The 24,658-nt window shown below is 31.9% G+C and overlaps 1 protein-coding gene and 1 pseudogene across 1 annotated transcript; both read right to left on the bottom strand.

Annotated features, from left to right (window-relative positions):
• Positions 1–2,756: 2,756 nt before the first annotated feature.
• LOC110657908 (F-box protein At3g07870) lies at positions 2,757–4,508 on the bottom strand. Its single transcript, XM_058129191.1, has one exon. It carries the CDS (start codon positions 4,203–4,205, stop codon positions 2,967–2,969), a length of 1,239 nt encoding a protein of 412 aa, XP_057985174.1. The 5' UTR covers positions 4,206–4,508; the 3' UTR covers positions 2,757–2,966.
• Positions 4,509–19,641: 15,133 nt separating this feature from the next.
• Positions 19,642–22,889, bottom strand: LOC110657909 (F-box/LRR-repeat protein 15-like; annotated as a pseudogene).
• Between the last annotated feature and the right edge of the window lie 1,769 nt (positions 22,890–24,658).

Genomic DNA, 24,658 nt, shown 5'->3' with positions numbered 1-24,658 from the left:
GAAGAGAAATCGTCTCAAAGGGTTTTGTAATCTGAAGATTTCTCTCTTCAGTTTTGATTGTGAAATCAGTTTTGAAAAAATTGAGTTTTGTAGTCTGATAGATCTGATCCTTTTGTACTTTTGAAATTTCCCAATTGTCTATACATTTTTCAAAATTTTCGATTATTATTTCTTCACTATTAACTATCTTTCTCGACTCAGAGGACGAGGTAGAAGAGTTTGAAGAAGAAATTGTCCTATAAAAAATTGGATTCATACTTAAAGAATTTTTCTAGGTTGATCTTTTGAGTTAAGTGAGGTAATCGCTAAAGGAATTACTGCCCTAAACACGCCCTCTCGACTACAAAGACGGGACTTACAACTCAGGCCTATTTACACATCTAAAGAAGTTGTCTTATCACCTTAAGATCATCTTACCAACCTCTAAAAAATGTTTAAATGTGAATCCGAACCTTAAATAGAACCTTTTCCCCCCCAAGCTCTGATACCAAGGACGCACCGGGATCGAAAGGGGGATGAGCTAACAGGGAAGAAGCAATAATCTAGATCTTGAATAATATATAAATAATTAAAGAAATAAACAAAATGCACAAGAAAGGAAAATCTTCAGAAATGAAAATTAAATTTATAAATTAAAGATTATATATATATATATATATATTCTATAGGCGGCAGAGCCAGTCTGTTAAGAATATATATATACTTAACAAAAATAAAAATTAAACTTGAAATTTAAATGTGAATATAGAGGAAACTTTTTCTCTTTGGGTGAGAGTTTGTAATGGGTTTTGAAAAGGTTTAAACTCTCTGATATTTTTTGTGTAAGAATTTCAGGTAGTGCACCAAAATACTTCCACCACTGAGCAAACCATGAAGGGGTTTTGGAAGGATCAAATATTTTTTGGAAATAGAATAGCCATGAATGACTATTCTTGTGATTTTGTATGAGAAATGTATTGTATCATGCCTGTTGATAATCCTAGTAATTGAAATGTTGGCAATGGTCAATCTTGTTTTGAAATGATAATGGGAAGATTTTTGGTTATATATATATATATATATATATATATATATATATATATATATATATATATATATATATATTACTTTTATTTATTTTAAATTAATTTATTTCAACAATTATTTACTCATATCTTTTTTATTAATTCATATTAATAATATTTATCATAATATTTTGTTAAATTAATAAATGCTAAATAATAACAATTTTCAAATATTTATAAAATATTTAATATAATTCATTCACTATACTAATTTTATTAATTTGCCAAATAAATATTCATGCTCTTTTGCATATAAATAATATTTATATTTTTAAATTTTTTATATTATATAGTTATTAATTTTATGTACAATTTTCAAATTTTTTTATATACAATAAATATTATTTTCTTAATTTTATAAATTAATCCTTATATGTTTATTAATTACAAAAATATAAAGGCTTATTTGTAAATGGTTACAATATTTAGGGTTATTTTGTAAAATATATGGATATTTTGTAATTAAAAATTTTTTTAAGGACTTTAAAGTAATTAATTAATATTTTTAAAGACCAAAAAGTAGTTAGATGCTTCTTGGAGTAGCGTCTAATAGCCAGACACAACTCTAAGTAGCATCCATCTATTTTTTAACAATTGTTTCTTTTTTATTTTTTATTTGTTAGATGTACTAGCGAACAACTTTCTCCCTCCTCTATGTCAATTAAAACACTTCTTTTTGCTACATAATTTTCAAGTTATCCCTTTTTGGTAATTTTTTTTTTAGTTGTCACCTTTTAGAAAATAGCCCTCACAAATTGAAGGCAATCAAAAAGTCTTCATAAATTATAACCATGGATTTCATTAATATATGACAATCAAAAGGTGTTTTTTAATTGATTTTTCTTGCCTAAACTTAGTTTACTATGAATTTAAGATACAAAATGCACGGTGATACTCACCTATTAAATATATAAATTACACATATTTTTATCTTGAATTCATAATGAACCAGGTTTAGACATGAATTTTCTCTTTTAATATAAAGACTTCAAACTTAATGGCCTACTAACAACTAAAATTGAATCATAAGAATGAGGTGAGAAGGAGCAAAAGAGAAAACTAGATCTAATGGTGTAAAGAGCAAAAGAGAAAACTAGATCTAATGGTGTTCAAAAATAGAGTTTCAAGAATCTTTGTCTCTAATATCATGATGGCTACATGGCAAGAAAATGACAACTCAAGCAATAATAAACAACCATTTAGCAATATGGTGTCATTTGTACAGATGTATAGAAGGGAAAGGGTATTTGGCTGAGATCCAACTTTGATAAAATGAGATTATTTGGTTCATCAAGTTTGAAACTTAATTTTCTTTTCACTTTCATTCTCATGTCATGTGCTTTTATTTATTTATTTATTTAATTTTTTTATACAATTAGCTCTGATTAGGACACAAAACTCGAGAATTCATTGCCATGGAGACGACTTCAATACCAAGTTCTTATATTTATATTTGAAAAACAGGGCAGTTTGCAGGGGACTTTTGACTTTTTTGCTATTTCCTATGGTGAACTCTATGATTTCTATACAGATCAACCGTTTTTCTTTTCTTGAATGAAGACAATTTATTACTACTAGTTCTGAGAATTTCTTAGAATCTATTGAAACATTTCAAAGAAAATCGTAAGGATTTTAATATAAACAAAGAGATATATTCAAAGATATTTGTTAAAAGTGAACAAAGAAGAAAGATTCCGATAATAATCACTCAAGCTATTTCTTTAGAATGAGTGTATTTCTAGTAATGAATTGAGTTTCATCTATACAAGCAAGGAGTTAATTGATTAAGCATGGAGTTAACTTGGTATGAAAACACTAAACTAATCAATACAGAAACATTAATTAAGGTTCTTAGGCATAAGGAGCAAATTAACTTACAGGAGAAGAAATCATCATCCACTTCTATGTATGAATGGTAGTATTAATCCAACTGAGACTGCCTACATGAACCACGGTTTGAAACCATTTTGGTGTCCCTTGTAATGTAAGGTCCTTAAACTTTCCAAGATTTGGGTCATAAGTAACAAGAACTCTGCTTTTGTACTCCAACAAAACCTCTCCATTCTGCAGAAGGCCCAAAACTCTAACAACTCTTCCATTCAAAGCACTCTTCCAAATTTTGGAAGGCCTATCAAGATTTTGCTTCAAACCTTTTGGCATGTAAGTTCCAATACTGTATTCCTTCACCCAAGACTCCTTCACATTATACTCTTTCATTACCCAAATCTCCAATCTTCCATAGCTGCAATAAACGGCAGCAGAAAGGCACCCTCTTAACACCGCAAGATGATAGTTGCGTCTACTTAGGCTACCGCTGTCCGGCTTCGGGACTTCCCGGAATTGCTCATCAGCCAAGTCAAGTGAGACTAGCAGCCGAGCAGGGTTATATCTACGGTGTCGACTAACCCAATGAAGTCTTCCATTAACCAGGGCCTCCGAGGGGCGGCGAACGAGCTGGAATGGTATCTTGCCTAGACTCCGCCATTTGGGGCTGCCTAAAGTTAAAATTTGGACTTCAGATTGCGGATAGACGAGCCTACGGGCTCGAGGGTAGCCACTATGACTATTCCTGTAGTAAACAATTTTTACTACTTTGTATTGCTCAGTTTTGGGATGGAATCCGAACCCAAAAACCACTTCTTGGTCAGGATATTTCAGCGATTTTGGGAGCTCTATATGTTTCCTAGTGAAAGGATTGTAAACATAGACAGCATCATTGTAAAGTGAATCAGCTAAACAAAGTAAACCATTACAGGACCCTACCACATCGAACTCTGGCATGATAGGCCAAAAGGGTGCATTGATTCTTTTTACCTTGTCTTTTCCTTGATCTGGTAGAGCGGCAAAATCCACGAAGTAAAGCTGGTTCCTGATGGGAAAATCGCAGTGAAGGATTAGGCAAGGGTCGCTGTTGGTTGTGGCAGAGAGATGGAATTTTACAAGGTGAGGATCTTGTGCTAAGGCTCTCCAAGTTCTGCAAACACACTTGAATTGCACCAAAGAAGAGATGGGTAATCTTGAAAGTATATCGTGGATGATCTCATGTGGCAGATGTTCCATTCCAGTTGTTGGTGGATCATCTTCAAGGTTGCTCCTCATCCTCCTCCTCTTGCCATGGTTTTCAATATGCAACAAGTCCATGACTGGTGGAGAGATAGAGAGAGAGAGAGAGAGGCAGTGTCTGTAGAAGAAGAGAAAAATAAGGATCAAAAGAAGAAGGGGCAGGCTAGGAGATGGAGATAAACATGGTGGACTTTGTTAAGATCAGATAAATGTTAAAAAAGCAGACGGGAACTACAAGGAAATTTGGTGGTGATGTATGGGATCCACCATTGAAAAAATTCTCTTGGAATAAAAGAGAAAAAAAAAAAGGTTTTCTCTTTCGGACTGGGAAAAGTAAATTGATGCACCTAACAATCACTGCCGTTCAATTCCAGCACATCAGGTACACATGATATGCAGAAAATGCAAAACTTATGATTCTTATTTCTTGTCAATGGATACATGTCCCGACTGAAAAGGGCTCTGCAACATTTAGTCTTCAATAAAAACAAGAAATATGACAAAAAATATTGATATATATGTATTATATGCAATGTGCATTTGCTTTTCATGCTACACGTAGCAGCTGGACCTGTATGTGACCATACAGGGAGTTTTGTTTAAGGAGATGCCATAGAATCATCCCAGTGAAAAACTTGTATACAAAGGGGACCCACAAAATTAAAAATGTCTAAAGATCCAGAAGAGAAGTCATGAAGAGCAAAGTTGATGTGCAGAGTGCGAGTGAACCAAACTCAATAATAACCCAGGAAGATGCGTACAAATTGGACACATTTCACTATCATGAAACTACATGTAGGCTTTAGCATAAAGCTCCAAAGACACATTAGAGTAATACTGTGATAATAGTGAAGGGTATATATCAAGCCCATGTGATTATGTTTATAAGAAATTTCTTGGAAAGGTGGGATTTCAAATACTTGCTAACAAATTTATGTGATTCCTTATTTCACCTCTTTGTCTATGTACATTTCAGAAAATTTTGGTATATGATTGCAATTAATTTCAAGACTATTTTTCTTCTTTTATAGGATGGCAGGGGATGCTGATTACAAAGGGTAAAATATAGCAGAAGTTTTCAAGATTTATATAGTAGGAGATTTGAATTTGAATCCTATTGTGATTGTGGAAATTTCTTGAATTTGTAATTCTTAACTTGATTTAATTTTATATATCCACACACTAAATTTATCATTCAATCTCAACATAATCACTTAATTTTAATTTTCAAATTCAAATATATAAATTTTATAAAAGAAAACAATATAATTTTGTATTTAATAAAAGATATAAAATATATAATATTCAATTTTAAATTTTAAAATAAATTAATTAATACATTATTTTTTATTATTTTTTAAATTAATTGACATATACTAATAAAAGGATAAATAAAGTAGAAAAAAGAACACATATGTGATGGAGCTATTCTTAAAGTGTCAAGAAATGTTTTTAAAATAAATGTTCAATTTTATGAATAATTTTCTAATATATATATATATATATATATATATTCTAATTTTTAATCAAAAATTTATTTTAAAAAGGTATTGCTTTTTTAGTTATATAATAAGATGAGTAAACTTTTATAATGTCTTAAATTGTAAACTCGAGAATTTTAAAATTTTTAAGAGATGGAATAAAAGAAATCTTAGATGGGGAACTTATTGCTTGGTGCAGATGCACCATGTCACAAGAATGAACCGGTGCACCGTGCCAATAAAATTACAACACGTGTTTATCTATTATTTGAGTTAGAAAACTTGCTTTAAATAAAATTTTTAGGCTTAATGAATTTAACGTTGTTCAGCGACAAAACAGATTTCATATTTTTCACTCAAATAAAAACTCTAATGATTTGATTGTTTGCCAAGAAAACCGAGGAAAAGAGGATGAGAAACCATCTTTCAAATTTTCTTCTTCTTTTTTCCACTGTTTCTTCGCAGCCAAATGCAGCAGCATTTCCCTTATGTTACAATATTGTTTTCTCTCTCCCTCCATATTGATTTGGATTCTGTTTGGCATCATTTTCTCCTATAAATTTCTCTTATCTTCTGCTTTCTTCTTATCACTTATCCTAAGAGATATTTTATGTTCAATGGGATCCATCAATGATCAAAATCACTGTATTATAGTTACAAATTTTGGTGATGCACAAGTCCAAACGCACTTTTCTCAGCCTAAATTCTAGGACCATTTAGACGAAAGGTGCACAAGTGCTTACAAGTTACAACAATAAACCAACTACATGTGTAATGAAAGCATCAACAAAGTGGGACATTTTTCACATTTCAATCTTGTTTTTCAATTTCAATTTCAATACCATCATACTTATCACGATCCAACCTATGGGCCGGACTAGCACTAGGACCTGGGCCGGTATAAAGCCCCCGAGGCCCGTAGTAAGCCTTATTGTTTCCCAACCCATGACCTGGCCCATAATTTGGGCTAAACATGCATATAAAATAATTTAAATTTAATTATTATAATTTTATTTCGGGCCATCTTAATACAATAATTATCAAAAACTAAAATTAGGGAAGTCCAGCTCAACCTTGTTACCTCGTTTACAAACTATTAAAAATTACAAAAAATTTTCATTTATTAATACAAAAACTTAAACTCATACAGTCCCTAACAAGATTAATACTACTGCTAGTACATGCGGAGTTCTAAATTACAAATTTAGAGAAATATAATACAATTAAGTAATTATTGATAACCTGTGAAAAAAGAAGCACGTTATTCTAAAAAAGGTCTCCTCTTGTAGCCTGAAAAAATAAGGTGAATAGGAGTGAGCGTTCGACTCATAGAGTAAAATACTAATTTTAACCACAATTTCTATAGCTATTTAAAGCTAATGCATTCTAAGGAATGGAATGCAACATCATTATAAATTTCATACAAATCACATCATAACAGTAAAAAGATAATTTAGAGTACTCACCCACCCAACACTGTTCAAACAGTACATATATGGGAGCTGATCCCCTCTTTTAATCCAACCTCTGCCAGCGAGTGTCTCTCAAGCCGGACTTTCGCTTAATAAACCAAATGCGGGGTCCCAGCAAGTGTCTCTCAAGCTGTGTCTACCCTGACTTATCCATAAAGGACCGGGTCTCAGCGAGTATCTCTCAAGCCATTTCTACCCGTTCTGTCCATATCCAATACCATGCCACACGCACGCTAATGCACGTACACTGCTCCAAATTACCACAAACAACATCCATGGCACTTCATCAATTAAAGATGCAATGTAAAATGTGCCTAGTGTTTATCTACATAGATACATATTTATAAGTGATGCATGGCATGTCTGAACATATAATAATATTGAAATTATAATTAAAATTAATATTTTACTCACTGTACACCCAAGACGACTGTAGAGGTTGGGTGAAGAAATATGGTTGACCCGGATCACTTACATAATTTTATTATGAATTTATTAGTACTAATTCAAATAAAAATAAATTTAAAAAGGCAATCCTAATTTATGCCGAAAATTCAGCAGAGTTTCCCCTATACCTAGGACCTACCCAACCTGCAAAAAGATTCAAGTAATACTTCTAAATTCTCAATTTCTACAATCACATCTCATCAACATTATATGGCCTCTCATGGGCCCTCCAAATTAGACAATGGTCATAAACTTGAAAATTACATTTTAGTCTCTATAATTGATATTTTGTAAAAATCCACTCAAACAAGCTCTAAAAATTTTAAAATTTTGCCCCGCGGTCCTCAATAAAGTTATAAAGCTATCGCAAAAGGAATTGTAATTTTCTAATCATCCATGAATATTTTATTCAAGAATATTACTTAACTCCATAAGTTTCTAACAACTAACATATTCTTAATTCAACCCAATTCAATATTCACATATTTAAACCTCCATCCTCAAGCTTCAACCAATCATATAAAATTTAACTATCATAAATCCAGATGATCTTATATGCTCAGATGCTAAAAATATAACTAAAACCCATATATATTTTTCAAAAATATTTCACAATCACTTAAAAATTCAACAAATACCATAAAACATCTCCAAATAATTTTACTTTCATCATATATTTTTCTTAGAATTTTTCTTCAATTTTTTCTGTTTAAGAAACACTGTATTTATGCTCCACAGACTGAGAAATAATGAAAATAATCTTATCCAAAGCTTATCTGCATCTTAAAAATTCTAAAAATTTATGAGGAAACCTCTGGAAGTTGAATCATCCCCAAAGCTTGCCGGAGCCACCGCCGGAACTACCATGCACGGTGGCCGGTCGTCGGTCGCCGGTGACATCTGCAGGATCTGATCATACCATAACGTTCCTGTCCTCTTCCTTAGTCCATAGGTGGTCTCGGATTGTCGATCCAACGGTCGAATCATCCTAGATCTGATCAAAAAGCTTGAAAAACCCGAAACTTCTCTTCTCCATATCTCACTCATCCAACCTCCATTTGTTGCAAAATTGGTATCAAAAGAAAGCTCTCGGAACAAGCTTTCCAAAGCCACCTGAATCTCTTCGATCGGACGTCAGATGAAGCCGAAATCGCGCTTGGAAGTTAGACCACCTGCACGCCCGTTTCTCTCTCTTCTCCCTCTCTTGCTGCCGGGTTTGGTGGTGTTGCCAGCTGGCTGGTGGTGCACTAGCAACGTCCAAGGTGGGGGGACCTCTCGCTGACTGGCCATGGTGGCTGGAGGCTCGCTGGTTGGAAGAAAAAGGGAGGGAGAGGGAGAGTGATGAGAGAGAGAGTTTTAGGGGGAGAGGGGCTGCTGTTAAATTTTTTTTTTTTTGAATTTCTGGGAATGAACCTGGACAGACATGTTGTCCAGATTCATTGTTGGAAAATTTTTAATTTATCTATTCTAATTATCTTTCTTTATTTTAAAATCAATTCAAATAAATCTTATAATATTAATAACATAATATTTTCTTTTTATTTTATTTAAATTTGGGTTGTTACATTCTTCCCCCCTTAAGAAAAATTCGTCCTCGAATTTTCAAATAAAAAAGGGATAAGAAAAGAGGGCTATTGGGATAAATGCGAGCATTTACTCCTTCAGCTAAGCAAAGATGGTTAAAACGCTTTATTCTCCAAACTCTTCGTGCAGTATAGATCGCATTCCTCTGCTTTATGATTTTTACCGTAGTGCCCTAATTGTCATCATCTTTTACTAGAGATGCTCTTATCTCTTAACTATTCATTGACTATTTTTCTGACATCTCAAGTATTCACTATACCTCTCTGTACTTGACTTGATGTCTCTCAACTTCAATCAACCTTGGCGCTTACCCTTCAATCTTCTGCTTCCCAAGGATATGACTTATGTTTCTTATCCTATAATATTCTATAAGATGTTTCCTGTAGCACCGATTATAGGCATCTTATTCTAAATCTTTACTTGTCCTTTAACCTCAATGGTTAGCACCTATGCATTTTCTTATTTTCATGATACTTCAAATTTCCAATCTATTTGTGTCATTACTAAGGTACTTAGGCCAACCTCTGTCCATCTTATGTAACTAGTTAGGTAAAGTTCCCTCCAAGGGCTACGTGTGCCATTTATCAACATTGGAAAGTGAACTAGGTCATTTCTCTTATATGACAAAAGTGTTTATATTTCCTGACAACCCCAGTCCATGTGACTTTATCATTTCTCACTTCTCCTCTAGAATGGGAATATCTTGACTTCTTCCTAAAGCTTCTTATCATGTGACGTACTTCCTGACATATTGACACTTAGGTTGAGGTTTCACTACTCCTTAAATCTATTACCTCACCATAACTTGTTTCAAACATCTCTTAGTGGGTTCTACTAGCATACCTATTCCTTCTTTTCCTCATCATTATAACTAGCTCTTCTCCTATCCTTTAGATCTTATCCACTTCCTTTTTCTGTTTCAGCTATTGTTGATATCCTTTTTAACCTACTGTACTTATTCTTTAACCTCTGTCCTCTCTCATTCTTATACTTTTTCCTTCAAGGATGTCCATCCCATCATCAATTTTAACTTTCTTTTTATTTCTTAGTCTTATCTTGATTACTAGTTCCATTATTTCGAGAATTCTAACCTTACGATTGACTCCTACCAGCACATTCTTCACATTATGTAACACTTATAATTAACCATAGAAAATTCTTTTTGTATCCCCTTTCCTAACTTAACTATTAAAACATTATCATTCCCTACCAGCCTTAGAAGGAAATTGCTCATCCTGGATGGATAAGAGCCCCAAAAATTATAAGTTTCATCTGAACTAACACGGCTGTGGGAAATATGTGCCATGCCTTAATTCAGAACAAGATACTTCACGTGTTCATTCTCCTTAATATAATCACATATATTGCCCATAGCTTTCCAAACTTCAGCCTCAACTTTTCCCATTAGCAATAATTTCATTCATTGTAACTCATTAGCAAATAGCACTTCCTCCGGCTTATACTTCAAAAGGGTTGTAAGTCCTGGTAACTAACTCTATTTAACTCTTGTCACCTCTCTGATAATTCTTTCATACTTAACATTAGGTACACTATTATCGTCATTTTTGCCTCAAAAGATTGGATATGTACTAACGCCCATCAAATTTTCAATTAATTGAGTCACTTTGACACGTCCTCTCTTCTTAACATAATCTCCTAGAATCGAAACACGAGCTAATTTGGAAAAAAGGAGAAATGTTCTCTCACCATTTATGGTATACCATTATTTGATAAACAAGATTTAGCTTATACCTTTTAGTCTCCCTTTTAGTTTCATTATTTCTTTGTAATTATTGTGCTTTATTACAAGATATCAATTGTATCTACCATTTATCATACTGTTGTCCTGCCTTACATATCATCTTAGAATTTACTATCTCCTTTTTACTCTCTATTTATCTTCCATACTTATAATTATTTGTCCAATGCTCCTTATCTTGGTTATATTCTAGAAGATAAAAACACTCACAGATTCTTTCAGATCTACTCCAATCTCACCAACAATCACTCCTCTAATCCATGTACTTCTCAATATCTTATAATTACACCTATACCTATCTTGTTCTATTCTGACCTTTACTAGCGTTCTGCTACATATTATCATACTATTATTTATTTATTATTACTCTTTTTTTTTTACATAATTATCCTATCGATCACACTGAAAATATCTGTCTAACTCCAATTTTAGACTCTAGGTCTCACCATTCTAAATTTTAACATTAAGCCTCTGTGACATTATCTCTCATCTTGCATATTTAAATCCCTTATGTTGACTTTTATCCAGCTTACTCCTACTAATCTTGCTTCTTTATCTGATAATACAATTCAAGTTACCACAGCACGCTCAATAGCTACTACCTATTTTGGTCGCACACCTCACCTAATTTCCATTATACTTTCAACAACCAAAAGGGTTCTTATGTCATTGCCCCATTATCCTACCTTGGGGGTAGAAAACAGATAAGGTCTAATCCAGATCCTGTAACTCTAAGCTCTAGGTTCAAGCTCTTAACACTACATCAATTATGACCTGCTCTAAGTCCTGTACTTATGGGTTCCATAACTTGACAATGTTATTCCTAATGCCATCCTTTTCTACGCTCTCTATCCTTAATTTTTATTTTTTTTGTTTATCTCGTTTAGCCTTCCTAGAACCATATTCATCTCTTCGGTATCTTGGCTCTATTCTTCCTAATCTTATCCTAATGTTTTTTTTTTTTTTTCCAGTTTTTTCTATAGCCAACTCTTTTTATCTTACCCAAATCCGAACTTTCACTCTTCCATTCTTTAGCTCTATTTTCTTTTTGAATCTGATTGTCATGTCAGAAACTTATACCTTTCCACTATCCCTACCACATCATCTATACCTCAATGTTACTCAGAATTGATCCTCTAACTACCCTAGCTAAACTTCTACTGACATTCAGGCTATCTCTCCTACTGCATTTGAACTGCACTATATATATATATATATTCTATGATTTTATCGATGCTAACTTTTGTCCTTTTTCTTTTACTTTATTTGGAGTATACTTTTATCTTAAGCATTAAGGAGCTAAGGATGAACTTAGGAAATAACAGTCATTCTTCTCCTATGTGATCTCTATTCTTACCCTTTTAGACTACATACTACCCCCTACTATCTTAGGAGGGGATTTGTAGCAACTCTAATTTCTCATATCCATTTAATTAGCTGAAACTTAAAATACTAGGTATCTAAACCCATCATTCAATTTAAAGGCTTACATACATCTTGATCTTACATCTTATGATTCCTACATGGAACTTGTACCCTCTCCAGAACACCTGAGCTAACAACTCTCTATCTCATGCAACAGTCCCATCTGGGAAACTATTCCATAAGTCATCATTATCAGTAATAACCTTCTATCTCTTTTGAAAAGATAGGACTATACCCTAACTTACTACAACAAAGATACTACATTTACCACCTTGCCAAAACCATGTCAAATTAATGACTCTCGTATCATATCATAGTTCTGTAAATCATCAATTCATAGTTCCGACCTTCTCTAGGTAGTAGGGTTATACTTTACACCTTGCTGATACACACAAGGTATACTATTCTCACTAAGCTCTAAGCAAAATGTCTGTTGTACTGCAAAAATCATCCAAAATTCCATACCGAAGACCAGATGGTCTCACTCTATAGATGTCACATTTACTTTGCAACTAATTCGCAACTTTTGGTCTGATGGCAACTCTTGATGTAACTCTAGCTCATGCTAAGGTAACTGAGTCACTAACTCTAGTTATCACCCAACTGTGACCTTTCAATATTCTAACTCTAGACTCCTAACCAGGAGTTCCCAACTCCTCTGCAGATATAGAACTCTGTTATGGCATAATTGTACCAAAACAGAGGCCATCTGCAAACACCCTCATTATGGAGCACCACGGGGATGCACATAGCTCTACACAATAATCCAATGTTGATACTGTAATCAGCAGCTTATAGAGCGGACATTGAGGACATTGTATAGTTACTACGATACATCTTGACAAACTAAGTCTCCTAATCTCTTATCTCTCTTGAATCTACTGATATCATAAACTTATTATGACTGGGTCATTCACTCATGACTACCAGCAGTGGTATCTTCATCCTTATCTAGGGCAACTGTACTTTCAAGACTCACCTTTATGTATTCATGCCTTGCACAAAATGGGACACCACTTAAACCTATACTGACAAAAACATAGTATTTCTTGGAGTACGTGTTTCCATGGTAGACCTCAATACATTTACTAAATCTATTTCACGTCACCATGTACTTCACAAAATCGAGGTGCTAAACTAAAGCACTCTTATACTAACCGAGGAATAACGCAGAATCTAGAAATAAGGATTTACAGAAGAAAACAAAATAGAATCCTATACTCCGCATGTGAACTCCTAATTGGACTTTTCTTAAAGCTTTAAACATGTACTTCCTATGAATCTGGAGCCTAAGCTCTGATACCACATTTGTCATGAACCAACCTATGGGCTGGACCGGTACTAGGACCTGGACCGGCATAAAGCTCACGAGGCCCGTAGTAAGCCTTACTGTTTCCCAACCCATGACCTGACCCACAATTTAGGCTCAACATGCATATAAAATAATTTAAATTTAATTATTATAATTTTATTTCAGGCCATCTTAACCCAATAATTATCAAAAACTAAAATTAGGGGAGCCCAGCTCAACCCTGTTACCTCATTTACAAACTATTAAAAATCATAAAGATTTTTCATTTATTAATACAAAAACTTAAACTCATACAGCCCCTGACAAGGTTAATGCTACTGCTAGTACATATGGAGTTCTAAATTATAAATTTAGAAAAATATAATACAATTAAGTAATTATTGATAACCTATGAGAAAAGAAGTAGGTTATTCTGAAAAAGGTCTCCTCCTGTAGCCTAGAAAAATAAGGTGAACAGGAGTAAGCATTCGACTCAGAGAGTAAAATACTAATTTTAACCACAATTTCTATAGCTATCTAAAGCTAATGCATCCTAAGGAATGGAATGCAACATCATCATAAATTTCATACAAATCACATCATAACAGTAAAAAGGTAATTTGGAGCACTCACCCACCCAACACTGTTCAAAAAGTACATATATGGGAGCTGATCCCCTATACAGCTCTCTTAATCCAACCTCGGCCAGCGAGTGTCTCTCAAGCCGGACTTTAGCTTAATAAACCAAAAGTGGGGTCCCAGCGAGTGTCTCTCAAGCCGTGTCTACCCCGACTTATCCATAAAGGACCGGGTCCCAGTGAGTGTCTCTCAAGCCATTTCTACCCGTCCTGTCCATATCCAATATTAAACCACACGCATGCCAACGCACGTACACTGCTTCAAATTACTACAAACAACATCCATGGCACTTTATCAATTAAAGATGCAATGTAAAATGTGCCTAGTGTTTATCTACATAGATACATATTTATAAGTAATGCATGGCATGCCTGAACATATAATAATATTAAAATTATAATTAAAATTAATATTTTATTCACTGTACACCCGAGACGACTGTAGAGGTTGGGTGAAGAAATATGGTTGACCCTGATCACCTACATAATTTTATTATGAATTTATTAGTGCTAATTCAAATAAAAATAAATTTAAAGAGGCAATCCTAATTTATGTCGAAATTTCAGTAGAGTTTCCCCTATACCTAGAATCTACCCAACCTGCAAAAAGATTTAAGTAACACTTTTAAATTCTCAATTTTCACAATCATATCTCATCAACATTATATGGCCCCTCCTGTGCCGTCCAAATTAGATAATAGTCATAAACTTAAAAATTACATTTTAGTCCCTATAATTGATATTTTGTAAAAATCCACTCAAACAAGCTCTAAAAATTTTAAAATTTTGCTCCGCGGTCCTTAATAAAGTTATAAAGCTATCGCAAAAGGAATTGTAATTTTCTAATCACCCATGAGTATTTTATTCAAGAATATTACTCAATTCTATAAGTTTGCAACGATTAACATATTCTTAATTCAACCCAATTCAATATTCACATATTTAAATTTCCATCCTCAAGCTTCAACCAATCATACAAAATTTAAATACCATAAGTCCAGATGATCTTATATGCTCAGATGCTAAAAATCTAACTAAAACCCACATATATTTTTCAAAAATATTTCACAATCACTTAAAAATTCAACAAATACCATAAAACATCTCTAAATAATTTTACTTTTATTATATATTTTTCTTAGAATTTTTCTTCAATTTTTCCTATTTAAGAAACACTGCATTTATGCTCCACAAACTGAGAAATAATGAAAATAATCTTACTCGAAGCTTATCTGTGTCTCAAAAATTCTAAAAATTTATGAGGAATCCTCTGAAAGTTGAATCATCCCCAAAGCTCGCAGGAGCCACTACCGGAACCACCATGCATGGTGGTCGGCCGCTAGTCACCGTGACATCTGCCGGATCTGATCATACCATAATGTTCCTCTCCTCTTCCTTAGTCCATAGGTGGTCTCAGATTGTCGATCCAACGGTCGGATCATCCTAGATTTGACCAAAAAACCTTAAAAAACCTGAAACTTCTCTCCTCCATATCTCACTCATCTGACCTCCATTTGCTGCAAAATTGGTATCAAAAGAAAGCTCTCGAAACAAGCTTTCCAAATCGCCTCGATCGGACGTCGGATGAAGCAGGAATCGCGTTGGAAGTTGGACCACCTGCACGCGCGCATTTCTCTCTCTTCTCCCTCTCTTGCCATCGCATCTGGTGGTGCTGCTAGCCGACTAGTGGTGCATCGGCGACGTCCAAGGTGGGGGGACCTCTCCCCGGCCGGCTGGAGGCTCGCCGGTTGGAAGAAAAAGGGAGGGGGAGGGAGAGTGACGAGAGAGAGAGTTTTGGGGGGTAGGGGCTCCTGTTAAATTTTTTTTTTTTTTTGAATTTCTTGGAATGAACCTGGATAGACATGTTGTCCAGATTTATTCCTGGAAAATTTTTAATTTTTAATTTAATTTTTAATTTATCTATTCTAATTATCTTCCTTTATTTTAAAATCAATTTAAATAAATCCTATAATATTAATAACATAATATTTTCTTTTTTATTTTATTTAAATTTGGGTTGTTACAATACTATCCAAATCAGCTCCTCATTGGTCTATAGAGATCATTAGTTTCAAACCCTTAACTTCTTTGGATGATAACAATAAGGGGAGAATGAGACACAAAACTTTGCTTCATTAGATATAGAATAGAATGGAAAAAAGATGGTCTCATGCTGTTTTCAGGTCGAATCAAAGGTTTCGTTTTGCGAATGGGACAGTTCTAAATCAGATTGTAAGGAACTTTTTTTGTTTTTTATGATTTGATTTGAGTTCTAAATTCCAGAATATGATATTGCTAATTCAGTCTTTAATAGAAGTTGTACAAGTGTACATTATCTTAACCAAAAGCCTCTAAAGAAAATTTCATAGAGCTTGAAGTGATGTGGTGCCTTTCCAACTTTCAAGAAAGGTGTGTTGATCTAGGGATATGAGGGTGAAGGATGAAAAGATCAGCTTCAAGTTTGCTGCTACTGACAAGAAGAAGATCGAGGATGCCATTGATCAGGCCATTCGGTGGCTAGATAGCAACCAACTTGCAGAGGTAGTTGAATTTGAGGACAAGATGAAAGAGCTCGAGAGCTTTTGCAATCCCTTAATTATCAAAGATGTACCAAAGTGCTGGTGCTGCCATGGTTCGGCATAGATGAGAAAGCTTTAATAAAATGCTCCATCACTGTCAAGCAAACTTTTGTATTGGAGACTCTAAAATTGCAGTGCTTGACCTTTTAACTTTTTGTGTTTTTCTTTTCTTTTTTCTTTTTTATTTTATTTTTTTATTAAGTTTATGTTCATAAACTACGTGGTGTGTTGAATGATCTTTAAGAGAAAGTGGCGCGATCATGAATGAAACTATTAATTGTCAACTCCTCCACATTATTTGATTTGGAAAGGAAATTTTTAACTTGATGGACGATGTTAATAAAATTTTTTAATTTATTAATTTTTTTGATAAATTCTCTAACTCACATAATGGATATAATTTGTTGTGATTTTATTGGCCCGGTGCACTAAATCATGCTTGTGAAATGGTGCATGGGACCATGCAATAATTTCCCTTTTAGATAACTTTTTTTTCTTTTGGATATGTGATAAGATTTTAGTAGTTGAAGTTAGAAAACATTTAAATAAAAAATTAATGTTTAATATGATAAGTTAATTTTTATATAAAAATAAAAATAAAAAAGAGACTATACTACGTGGCAATCTTTTAAGTCATTTTATTAAGTTAGGTGGCATACTCTTTTAAAGTTATATTTAAACCTTAGCTTTAATATATATGGATATATTTCATTTTATTTTTTTTTAGCATGTTGTCCAAATGATCATGTTGTGAATGTTATTCCACATTGGAAAAATATAAGATTGAAAGGGTAAATTTAAGTGGTTGGATTGCAACATTGAAATAGCTGATCATTTTAATGTATAAAGCAACTTAATCATTTATATAAATCCGTATTAATAATGAATTAAAATTTAATTTGACTAGCACTTTATCCAAATTTATAGGTCAGATAGGGTTAATTAGAAATCGAATTAATAACTGGTTCATTTTCCCTTATCAAATTTTAACAAAAATGCTCTCTATTTTCTAATACATGCAAACACGGGCGGAACAACTTAGGGGTTAGGGGGCCAAACTTTTTAAAATTAAATCTTCACCTATAAACTTTTATATGTTTTTTTAAAAAATTACTATTTGCCACTAAAATTTTTAAAATTAAAATTTTATCTATAAATTGTAGTTTATTTTTTTTAAAAAAATTACTATTTGTCCCTCTAATATCTTCATATTTTTTTTCAACCTTTGTACTTTTATGTGCACTGCAAAAAGAAATTAAATTAGCAACTGACCGAATCTGTTACTAATATATTAAAATCAGTTGCTAATCGATTTAGCAACCGATTTAACTAGTTGCACTAGGCTAATTACAAATAGTAATCGATAATCAAATCAGTTAATTATTAAATTAATTAAATTTAAAAAACAAAACTTTTGTAAAAAACTATTATTTGCTAATAGCAACCGATTTAACAACCGAAATTGGTTGCTAGTAGCAACTACAATATAATCAGTTGTATAAAATTTTGTGCCTTTAATTTTGTAATTTTATAATTTTGTAACTACTTTATAAATCAATTACTATTTGCAACTAATTTAGCAACTAAAAAGTCAGTTGCTAATTTAAAAAATAATATTAAAAAGTTAAATTTCCAAATAACAAATAAAAAATTCAAATAAATAAGTTTTTCAAAAAATTACTAAAATAATAATTCATTAAATAAAAATTAGTATTAAAAAATTAATATTAAAAATACTATAAAAAAATTAATAATAATAACTCTTATAAAAAAGTATTAACCAAAAATTAAATATAAAAAGATATTTATAAGACAAATTACTAAAAAACATTACCCTATATATATATATATATATATATATATATATATATATATATATATATATATATATATATATATTATAACAAAAAAAATTACTAAAAATTAATACTACAAATAATTTACTAACAAAAAATATATTTGTACAAAAATTTTTATTTTATGCCAAAGAAAAATAAATTAAATAAAAAATATGGAAAAAATAAATTAAATAAAAAAAATGAGACACTACAAAAAATTAAAAAAATAGCTACTAAATTTATCGACTAAATATCATTATATTTAGTAGGTAATTTCAATTACTGACTAATTATCGACTAACTCTTAGATTAACAGTAATTGATTATTGCTACCAATTACCGACTAATTATTTTTGTCAGTAATTACCTACTAAACATATTGTTGGTAATATGAAAAATTTAGTCGGTAATTTTAACGCCAAGACATGGTCGGAAAGAATTTAGCTACTTTTTGCTTACTAACATTTAGTCGATAATTACCTACTAAAATATAGTCGGTAACATGTAAATTTTAGTCAATAATGTTGTCGCCAAACCTTATTATAGGAAGGGAGTTAACTACTTTTTGTCTATAGATATTTAGTCGATAATTACCTACTAAAATTATAGTCGGTAATACGCAAGATGTAGTCGATAATTTTGTTGCCAAACTTGATAGTAGAATGAAAGTTAGCCACTATTTACCAACTAAAAGTTAGTCGGTAATTACTTACTAAGATTATAATCGGTAATAGATAAATATGAGTCGGCTTTTACCTATAAATTATATAGTCGATACTATGCAAAATTTAATCGGTAAGGAATGAAAATTACCTACTATTTGTTAACTTAAATTTAGTCGGTAATATTTTTAATTATTTGAAATTTATTTACCTACAAAAGGGGCAGTAGCTAAATTTTATATATCATTTTTATTCATATTAATTACCTATTATTTTTTATAATTTTTTTAAAATTTTTTATGATTAATTTGAAAGTTAATAATAATAATAATATTCAATAATAAAAATAATTACTAAATGTATCAAATTAAATATAAAATCCATATCTCTAAATAAAACATACTAAAATCCAATAAGTTAAATATAAAATTTAAAACCCACAATTTTATGGAGATAGAGGTGTTGGTAGACCTCGGACTAGTCTCATCACCTCCTCCATCATAGAGCTTCTCATACGTTCCAATTTGTCTCCATTTGCAACTCCATTTGCAATTTCAATTGATCCATACGATCTGTCATAGCTTGCCTCTCATTCTCAAGCTGTTTCTCCAACTCTTTTATTCGTTGTTGTAAGGCAGCATTTGGACTAGAGCTTGATGTAGGCGCTCGACTCGAAGATGCTCCAATTGAAGGGTAAAAGGTAGATGATTCAGATCTAAGACCATACACTTTTCGTCTCTTCTCGCCGCCTCCGACAACATCCAAGTAAAGTTGGTTCTCATCGATGTTGTTGGGTGTAATTTGTGTTAGCTCCTCCCTCCTAGCTACTATAGCATCCTGTGTAATAAAAAAAATAATAAAACCAATTATAATTCATTCATCATATAGTACAATAAAAAAATAATTAGGGTGAAATAAATAAAAGTATACTGTACATGTATCTCCTTAGATTTTTGGTCCACAAAAGTCTCCTTGTCATTCTTTCGGGTGTGAGTGTGGACAATTAACTCAGTCGGAGTTGGCTTTCGACCCAATTCTTTTCCCTAAACAAAAGATAAATAGTTTTCATAAACTATTATTGTATGTATATATATAATAAATTATTGAAATTTATTATGAAATTAAAATAAATGGACAAAATTTTCCCTATATTTTGACATTTTACCTTGTCATAAATTAATAAAATTCTCACAATTCAATCACACAGTAATTATTATGAAATTAAAATAAAAATGAATAGAGTTTCCCCTATATTTTGACATCTTACCTTGTCAAAAATCAACAAAAATCTCATAATTCAATCACACAATAATCCATAAAATTTTTCTTGACAATTTCATCATATTTCTATCAACAATCATATATGCCTTGTCCTCATAATTAATGTGTGTGTGTGTGTATATATTTTTTCAACTAAGTTTAAATTGGGATATAATAATAAACTTGTGATCTATTTCTATGAAAATTACCAATTTATCTGATCATTCAACATATTTTATGGATTTGCCTGTGTGAGTAGATGGTCCAGAAACATTTACAGCACCGCGGTGATTTTTAGAATATAGTTTTAACCACCGAATGACCTCAGGGTCATTCCAATACTGCTCAAAATTTTTCCAAGTTTCTTCAGAAATATACGAGGACTTTTTCCTAGAATTTTTCAAATTTATCATCATGTCCTTATAGCGTTCGGCTGCCTTTAATCTCCATACATCCTTTATCACTGCTTCATTAGAAGAATCCCAAAAATATTTTTTTTGGAAAAAAAAAAGAATATATATTTTTAATGATTAAAGTATATTGAAATATGAAATAATATAAGAGAAAAAATGATGTTACCTTAAATTCTTCCCGATAAAAATCTTTTGTTTCTTGCGAGACAGCCTTCCAGTTCTGCACCACTTCTTTCACCCCTTTTGCTGTCACATTCAAGCAACACTCTAAATCCAAATGCAATAGTTTCTGGCATCTTTTTGCAATAATGGCCAATGCTTCATCATCAATGCCTGGTCCTTGCACTTTCAAAACCTCCAATTTAGGGAGTTAAAAGTTTAAGTCAAGATTCTCTATCCCCATGCATCGGTTCATCTCCAAATGCCTAATTTTCCTACAGTTTCTTAGAACTTCCTTTATCCCTTCTTCTGTAATAGTAGGACAATAGCTAATCTCAAGCACTTGAAAACTTGGACAACATAACGCAGCCTTTTTGAGACATTCATCACTTAAAACTGTTATTCCCACTCAATTTTAGAGATTTCACTGTGATTGATCACCAAATCCACCATAAACTCTTCCACCGCCAAGTTTGTTCTCTCCATTCTCACATCTTCTAACAAGGGGCAGTTTCTTATGAGGGCAAAGAAGGTCAAACTCGCGAGCTTAGAACATAAGTCAAGATTTATAAAGATCAATTTTCCAAGGAAGTTGGACAGCTCAATCATGGATTTGGCAGTAAGGAAATTTGCCCCTTGAACATCAAAGTGTTCAAGAAACTGATACCTATACAATAAACAGGAAATTCCAACAAAAGAGAAATTATAGCATTGAGAGATAGTCAGCTTCTTTAATGGGAGACATGCTTCCGCAACATAACAGAGCAATTCATCAGAGATAAATGAATTTGAGAGATGAAGCTCACATAAAGTTTTAGCATAAGTAAACGATTCTATAAAAAAATGAATCTATAGAAGGGATTCCAACACCTTCCAAGGAAATGGAATTCAAGTTAGCACTATTGCGCATAACCATACTAATACCATTCTGAGTGATAAAATCATAGTCACGAACCACAACTTCTGATAATAACACACAATTCAACGATAGTGCGTGAAGGGATTTATCAGTAATGAAATGGTTACCAGAAAAGTCGATCTTTCATAGCTTATTGAGCTTCAATGCCAAATCAGCAATCCCTTCATCCGTTACAACCCCGGAGAAAGATTGCAAATCCAAAGACCCATTGGGATTAAAACGAGAATTATACTGGGTAAAACTAATATCAAGATCTTCAAGCAATGGAAAACAAGTTCCAATTACAAATAGATCACTATCTTTAAAATGACCTAGCTTTGAGCAATTCAGTTTCCTCAGATTCCTCATTCTCAACCCCAATTCCCTCAAACCAACTAAGGGAAAGTGACTTTGGTTTGAGAAACCAAGGGTTTTGAGGTCCAACCCAGATTTGGAGATTAGATAGAGAAAGGAATTAAGGTCACCCTCGAATTCTCGAATTTCGATTGCTTTCAGATTTGGGAATCTTTCGAGAAGACGGGGAAGCAAAGGAACAACCTGGGAGGAGATTGTTAGGGTACGGCGGAGCTGATCGGTGATAGAGAGGAACAAAGTGGAGACTAGTGAGAGGGATTCAAAGTGACGATGGTGGTCGAGGGAAGTGAAAACTAATTCCCAGCATTCCTATGGCAAATCCATGGATTTCTCAGTCATCTTGTCGGGTGGATTGAGAGATGGGATGGGGAGGAGGCGGAGAGAGAAGAGAATAGATGGGATTCTGAGATAGGAGAGGTCAAGGGCACGTTGATGTGTGCTTGTGTGTAGGCTCTACAAGCACATGGCAACGGTTTTGATCTCGTTCTTTCTTTATTTATTTGTATATTTCATTTACTCTCTGGCCCTAATTATTTTGAATTCAAATCAGGAGGAGGCAATTTCCTTCAAGTTGTTTTTTATCCAATTTTGGTTTTTATTTCCTAATTAATTTTATTTAACTTTAAATATAATTATAATTACATTTAATTATTTTACTGTTTGAAGTTGAACTTCTCCGATTATATTTAATTATAATTAAAAGTTTGGTGGAATTGATTTAATTTAAAATATAAATAAATAAAAAGTTTTATATTTTAAAAATATTAAAGTAATTCACAAAAAAAAATTTATACACATTATGAATAAGGAATTTAGATCTCTATTTTTTTTATATTTTTTTAAATTTAAAATTTTAAAATTTACCTTAAACTAAAATACAATATTTCTTAAACTAGCTATTAAATTTCTTTTAGTAAGAAAATTACCTACTACAACAAAAATAGAAGCTAATTATTTTGATCAATTTTTATTTTCTTATGCTAAAATATAATAATATTTATTAAAATAGCTACTAACTTCATTTTAGTCGGTAAATCACCTACTACGACCCACCATTGTAGCTAATTATTTTGATCAATTTATATTTTCTTTTGCTAAAATATAATAATATTTATTAAAATAGCTACTAACACATTTTAGTCAGTAAGTTACCTACTGGGCCTTGCAATAGTAGCTACTTATTTTGATCAATTTATATTTTCTTTTGCTAAAATATAGTAATATTTATTACAATAACTACTAATTCTATATAGTAGCTAATTATTTTGATCGATTTATATTTTCTTTTGCTAAAATACTTAATTCTTCCATATCTTACCTACTAAAACTATTTAGTCTGTAAAATAGCTACTAATAAAAAAAAATAGTCGCTAAAACTTTTCTTGAAATTATTTTTATGTTTATTAAAATACAAAGTTCTTTGTCAATTTACCTACTAACCTGGGATTAGTCGGTAAATTACCTACTAAGCATAGAAATAATCGAGAATACATGTTTTATTTATATTTACTTTTACTAAAACTCAATTTTTTTTTAACATTACCTACTACAACTTTTATAGTCGGTAAATTACCTACTATGCATATAAATAGTCGGTAAAGTAGTATTTACATTGTAAAAATACCTACTAAACGCTAAGTGGTTGGTAAATTACCAACTAAATTTTTCCACATTACAGACTAAACGTTTTATAGTCGCTAAAAAATAATTTATATAATATTTATTTTCTTCCCAATAATGTACTGACTAAAATTTGGTCGGTAAAGAACTGACATTAGTAGCTATACTTTGCGCGCCATAATTAGCAACTAAATATTTTGGTTGGTAAAATATAGTTGGTAAATAGTCGGTATAAATAATTTGTATTTGGTAATTTGATTTAACCTTTTTTTAGTCAGTGAATAGTCGGTATTTACCTATAAATTGTTTTTCTCAGTAATATTAGTAGCTATTTTTTTAATTTCTTGTAGTGAGAAAGGAAAAGATGATGAAGAAATAGATGAGAAAGAAAAAGATTATGAATAAGAAAATAGATGAGAAAGAATAAGATGATAAAGAAAATATATTTAAAAGAAAAAGATGAAGAAGAAAATAGATCAAAAAAACTAATGAAGAAAATAGATGAGAAAGAAAAAGTTGATAAAGAAAATATGTTTGAAAGGGAAATATGATGAATAAAATAGAAAAGAATGAAAAAGATGAGGAAGAAAATGAGAGAAAAGAAAAGAAAGAGAGAAAAAAAAATTAGTA

Source organism: Hevea brasiliensis, chromosome 10, assembly GCF_030052815.1.
Source record: "Hevea brasiliensis isolate MT/VB/25A 57/8 chromosome 10, ASM3005281v1, whole genome shotgun sequence".
NCBI classification, from domain to species: Eukaryota; Viridiplantae; Streptophyta; class Magnoliopsida; order Malpighiales; family Euphorbiaceae; genus Hevea; species Hevea brasiliensis.
The sequence above is the reverse complement of the archived record's forward strand: the minus strand, read 5'-3'. Positions and strand labels throughout refer to the sequence as shown.

What these genes read in the sequence shown, in the direction of transcription:
- LOC110657908 (XM_058129191.1), bottom strand. Translation starts at nt 4,205, where the DNA reads ATGGACTTGTTGCATATTGAAAACCATGGCAAGAGGAGGAGGATGAGG.